This window comes from Galeopterus variegatus, unplaced genomic scaffold (assembly GCF_000696425.1).
Source record: "Galeopterus variegatus unplaced genomic scaffold, G_variegatus-3.0.2 Scaffold2069, whole genome shotgun sequence".
Classification (NCBI taxonomy): domain Eukaryota; kingdom Metazoa; phylum Chordata; class Mammalia; order Dermoptera; family Cynocephalidae; genus Galeopterus; species Galeopterus variegatus.
The window spans coordinates 265,793-271,792 of NW_007728180.1; the positions used below are offsets into that span (position 1 = coordinate 265,793).

The window sequence follows — 6,000 nt, forward strand, 5'->3', positions numbered from 1 at the left end:
GACTGAGTTAATCTGGGATAAGGCCTGAAAATCTGCATTTCTAACAAATTCCCAGGTGATGCTAATACTGCTGGTCCAGCCGCTACGCTTTGAGAAGCACTAGCACAGAATACAGCACAGTGCAGTGCAGAAGTTCTCAACCTTGGCTGTACATTAAGCATCACCTAGGAAGCTTTCAAAAATCTCCCCTAATTAACTGGCCACACCCAAGACCAATTAATTCAGAATTTGAAGGAATGAGCCCCAGCATCAGTAGTTTTTAAAAAGTCTCTCGGTGATTCCGATGAGCTGGAAAGATTGAGAACCATTGGTACGGGAAGAAAGACTTTGTGTCCCTAACTGGTTGTGAAGAATATATATTTTGTAAACCACTGAACGGAATCATTGGTATACTGTGTATCCTCAATAAATGATTATTCTTTCCTTCCCCCATTTTCTTCAAAAGTGTATCACAAGTCATTTAAAGAGTGAAATCTAATTATCCACCATAACATATATCTATGGCTTTTAAAATGAGCTGAGTTCTGTATTTGTGGATTACTAGTTTAGAGGGGCACATACAAATTTCATATTTTCCTATATTTTACATGGAATATACTAATGCTATTTATAAATCTGGAAATCTATAAAAGTTTGGGTATGTATCACACATATGTTGGAGGTATATTTTATAATTAAACATAATTTCATTGGTATAATTTGGAAGCCTTTTGTACAAATTCATGTAAAAGATGGGGAAGTATATCTAATCACAGGGGAAGAAGGAAGGTGAGTCGATAATTAAATTAGTCTAGATCAGTGGTCCTCCAAGTGTTGTCCTTGGATTGGCAGCATCAGCATCTCCTTGAAATTTCTTAAAATATAAATTCTCAGACCCCTACCCCAGATCTAATGAATCAGAAACTCTGAAGGTAGGACCCAGTAATGTTCATTTTAACAAGATTTCCAGGTGATTTTAAAGCACATTAAAGTTTGAGAACCACTGGTCTAAAGTATTCATTACTTCTATACATCTGTAAAAGGAACCAAAGGGGTAAAAGCACTGCTAATCCAATGTGCATTTGTTCAGTTTCTATACAGACACACTTTGCTCTAATAATAGTCATACTCTTTTAAACTCCACCCAAAGCTTATTATCATTGCATTATTAGAACTTAACAGTGAAAGTAGAATTAATGGATAAGGAGTATATCTGGAGGGAGTATATTCTATAAATCGTCTACTATCATTTTTAATCTGTTTCTATTTTCTACTCAGGACGGAATTAAGAGTGTGAAACTTGACTTAGAAAGATAAGAACTAGGAAAAAGAACATCGCAGGAGGTTGGAAGGGGGTAGAGTATTCCTAGGTCTAACACTAACCTTGAATTGTCCTCTTGAAGAATGCCTTGCAGGCTTCANAAAAGATGGGGAAGTATATCTAATCACAGGGGAAGAAGGAAGGTGAGTCGATAATTAAATTGGTCTAGATCAGTGGTCCTCCAAGTGTTGTCCTTGGATTGGCAGCATCAGCATCTCCTTGAAATTTCTTATAATATAAATTCTCAGATCCCTACCCCAGATCTAATGAATCAGAAACTCTGAAGGTAGGACCCAGTAATGTTCATTTTAACAAGATTTCCAGGTGATTTTAAAGCACATTAAAGTTTGAGAACCACTGGTCTAAAGTATTCATTACTTCTATACATCTGTAAAAGGAACCAAAGGGGTAAAAGCACTGCTAATCCAATGTGCATTTGTTCAGTTTCTATACAGACACACTTTGCTCTAATAATAGTCATACTCTTTTAAACTCCACCCAAAGCTTATTATCATTGCATTATTAGAACTTAACAGTGAAAGTAGAATTAATGGATAAGGAGTATATCTGGAGGGAGTATATTCTATAAATCGTCTACTATCATTTTTAATCTGTTTCTATTTTCTACTCAGGACGGAATTAAGAGTGTGAAACTTGACTTAGAAAGATAAGAACTAGGAAAAAGAACATCGCAGGAGGTTGGAAGGGGGTAGGGTATTCCTAGGTCTAACACTAACCTTGAATTGTCCTCTTGAAGAATGCCTTGCAGGCTTCACATGATGCTACCCCATAGTGGTACCCAGAAGCGATGTCACCACACACCAAGCACAGTCTCTTGGGCATCGAGTTGAGCATGTATTCACACTTGGTCTGGGGATCTTCCACAATGGTGCTGGAGCAGTCATCATACAGTTTCCTGACAGGCCCACTGCCTCCCAGGATAGGAGCGGAAGGGTACAGAGGGGGAGAGTCAAGTCCGTTCTGATGGCCATTCATGGTTGAACTGTAGCTCCCACTGGCGTCCGAGGAGCCACCAGGGCTGTGGTGGTTGACGCTGTCCGTCAGGGAGGCGGGGCTGGAAGGTTCCGTCTTGATGAAGGACGAACAGCTGGAATCAATGTGTCGATCTTTGTTTGACATTCTGCAGAGAAGCCTGAGATGAGGGAGATACAAACAGAGAGAGAAAGGGAAGGAGAGAGTGTCAAACACAGATACCAAAAGAGGTAGAACCAAAGAGATGGTGAAAAAATAGAGAAAGTGAAAGGAAGGATGAAAGGAGGGGGAAAACAATAGAAGGATTCACATGTTAAAGACATTGCCCTTTGAGAGAGCTTCCTAAGGGCTGAGGACTGCACATCATTCATTCTCTGGTCAATATCTCTTGTTCTACAAGAAGGTAATCAGCATAAGGACAGGACAGGGTTACATCACAGTGTCCAGACAGGCCATAAACAAAAGCTCTAAAGGGTCCGGTTGCTTTTATTTTGCCTTTCTCTTGGACAACCACAGTCAATACCTAAAATCCACTCTCAGATTCTAAATTCATTAATGGAAAAGGTGATGCTTTGCAAAGTCCCTATCACTTCTAAAATTGTATTGATCCTCACTCTACTGTGCCTCCCACATCCTGAAGCAGCAATCATTTTATCATGAGCAGAATCCAACTTTTATTCTCAAGACTGAACAGATGATCCTCAACTCTGTCATTCCTGTTTGTCAGCACGCTTCTATAAGCATAAGTGTGTCTTTTATTGATCTGCTAAAACACATAGGGAATATATCCTCAATCACTGTGTTTCTTTACTTAAGTTGCTCTATTTCATAGCAATTTAGCAATACAGAAAGACATCAAGTATAAAATTCTAAGCCAATATTTAAGGATTATTTCCCAGATCCCACAAAACTTGATGAATGATCACCAGCCCTGATTAATAAATATGTGCATGTGTTCATGCATATGTGTGTTTTTGTGTGATTTGCCACTGTTTAAAGATGATTCAGTAAAAGCCATTTGAGCCTTCAGTATACCTGTGAATCCATAAATCTGATACTTTAGATTTGGTAACGTAGAAATGTATCAAATTTTGTCCTGAAAAAATTGAGATTTGTGATTGTCCCTTTCCAACCTTCTTTTTGTCTTTTAACATTATACTTCCTAAAAGGAGGTATGATGAAGTATCTAATCTAACAAAGTTTCTCTTATCTAGAAGAAACACATCGTTCCTCTTTCTTTGCTGACCCCATAAGTGACTGAATTTCTGAAAAGGTAATTAGATGAAAAGATGTAATTGGTCCTATTTTCTTTCCACTTAGCCATAGTGCAAAACCCCTTTTAGCAAAGTCTCTAAGAACCTTCTGGGAGCCCACTACAGAAAGAAGAGGTGACAGTTGAAAAAGGGACTTAGATAATTGCTTCCCAGTAGAAAGGTGATTTATGGGAATCCCACTGGGTAATGGTCATTCACTAGAATTTGGAGGAGTAGTCACAGTACAACCAAGGGGATGCAATTATCTCTTTCACTATAAATCTGATGATATTTCATCATTGCACAAATTTCATGCTCTCCTGCAGGTCTTCCTTCCCCCATCATTCTGTAACTTTAAAAGTGCAGAAAAATATGGAATTTTCTATCAGCAGTGTTCCAAAAAGTCAGGCTCAAGAGTGAAGCATTGAAGCAAGAAGCTGCCTCTTCACAAATATATCTCACTTTGGATATTTTGCTCTGCTTTCTAAAGCCAAGCAATACCAGGGTGTGGAGAAGTGAAGCATTGAAGCAAGAAGCTGCCTCTTCACAAATATATCTCACTTTGGATATTTTGCTCGGCTTTCTAAAGCCAAGCAATACCAGGGTGTGGAGAAAGCAAATGGGAAGGACAGAACCACCCAAACATCTTGCTTTCGCCCACCCACTTGTGTTGTCCTTTCCTCAAGAACCCGCAGAAGAGCAAACATCCCCCTCGCCAGCCTGGACTCTGCCTGCTGCATCTGCTGCCTTGTGCCCGTCACTGTTAATGAGCGTCGTAATTAATAGATCGCTCTCCCTGTCTCCCGGCCTGCACTCGGGGCTAAGCACTTTCCTCAAGTCAACGTTTGAAAGAAAGCGGGTCGGCTCTGACTTACAGCAGCCCTGCGAATTCCTTTTAATTTAGAGCACTTACACCACCACTTCACTTATTACCTTATAATTACGGGACTGCTCGCACATACATTATGATCCCACACTAGAGTTAGAAGTTATTAGGGTACTAAACCATGGTTGCTCCCCTTTCCTCTCTCTGGCACTGAATTTTTCACAGCTGTGACAATTAACTCTTTCACCATCTGCCCACAAGGCACTTTTCTTTCTTTTTTTTTTTTTAACTTCTCATCTTCTAGAGAAGAGATGCTTGCAGCTGCTTGATCACAAAACACCCCACGTTTTCCTCCAGGCCCCCCTTCCCCCACCCGTCCCGCTCTCTCTTCCTGTATCCTCCAGGGTCACTTTCATGCCAGTTTTCTTTCCCTCGGGGCTTTTTCTCACTGACTTCTAAAATTGGCAGAACTCTTGATTTAAGGAAGATGGCCAGAAATTACCCTTCCATGAATGGATCAGTTATGTGCTATGTTACCAACTGTTTATGTGTCAAATATATGTTGTTCAAGTCCCTGAAAAATAGGGACTCTCCAGCCAGCTGTTTCATCCAAAATCTCAGCCCACAACTTTGCAATAACCCAGATGGAAGCGAGGGAGTTCAAGAAGTACGAGCTACTAGAGAAGTCCTTGGAAGAACAACACTATCTTCTCCCAAACAAGGCCTGGCCACTCTAGCTGTAATTGAAAGTGAACAAACTAGATTTGTGCTGTTTCTGTTCCGACATGAACTGCTTCCTTAATTAATACCTTTGGCCCAGTGGAAGTAATAATACTCAGAATTGCCAAGTGCTTCTTATGCACCATGCACTATACACTGAGCACTATACAAACACTACCTCATTTAATGCCCAAGACAACCTTGGGAGGGAGGTATCACTCTTTATGTAACTAAGCCTCAGATATTCTAAAATTTGCTGAAGGTTACACAGCTAGGAAGTGGTACAGCTGGAATTTGAATTCAGGTCTCATTCCAAAGTCCAAAGCAGAAATGTTTTTAATGGTGTTTAATCATTTTTTAAAAAATAGCCAAGCAAGCAGCAGTAGAGGTGTCACATAGAGACCCACTGTTTTATTTCTCAGCAGCTACATCCACGGCTCACCCTTGAGTGGAAAGGGGCCGCAGGGGCCGCCACACTGGCTGCAGGTCTGCCCTGTTAAATGGCCCTCCCTAGGGTTTGGAGTGACGCCTAAACAGAATCTCTGAAAGAACACAGTTGTCTCCTAATTACTACTTAGCTCATTACACTGAACACTTCCTAGACACCATTACATTATAACCTGAAACTACAGCAAGTCTTAATTCTCTCCTTCTCTGTCTCTGAAATTCTACAGCTCTATTATTCAAGCCTGAAATATTCACAACTATCTATAAATTCAATTGTCAGCTGGTGGGTTTTATTCTAGACTTCACTTCAATCTAAAATTAGAGGCACTAAAATTCACATTAACTCTAAGAGGAATGTAGTGAATAAGACTTTATTTCAAAAGAACACCTTTTTGTCAGAAAGAGCCATTTTCAAGATGATGGCTTTATCTGTAGCCAAAGAGAATAAGCCCCATTCCACA

General features: G+C 40.1%; 1 protein-coding gene across 3 annotated transcripts in view; it reads right to left on the reverse strand.

Moving 5' to 3' along the window:
• ESRRG (estrogen-related receptor gamma) overlaps positions 1-6,000 on the reverse strand; it is a 238,845-nt gene that overhangs the window by 192,804 nt on the left and 40,041 nt on the right. For 2 of the 3 annotated variants that reach the window (XM_008580346.1, XM_008580345.1), the window contains one exon: positions 2,038-2,453. In XM_008580346.1, the coding sequence (XP_008578568.1) occupies positions 2,038-2,453 (416 nt within the window). Of the gene's footprint in view, positions 1-1,362; positions 1,386-2,037; positions 2,454-6,000 lie in introns of those variants that run through there. The other variant, XM_008580347.1, reaches the window with a different exon arrangement.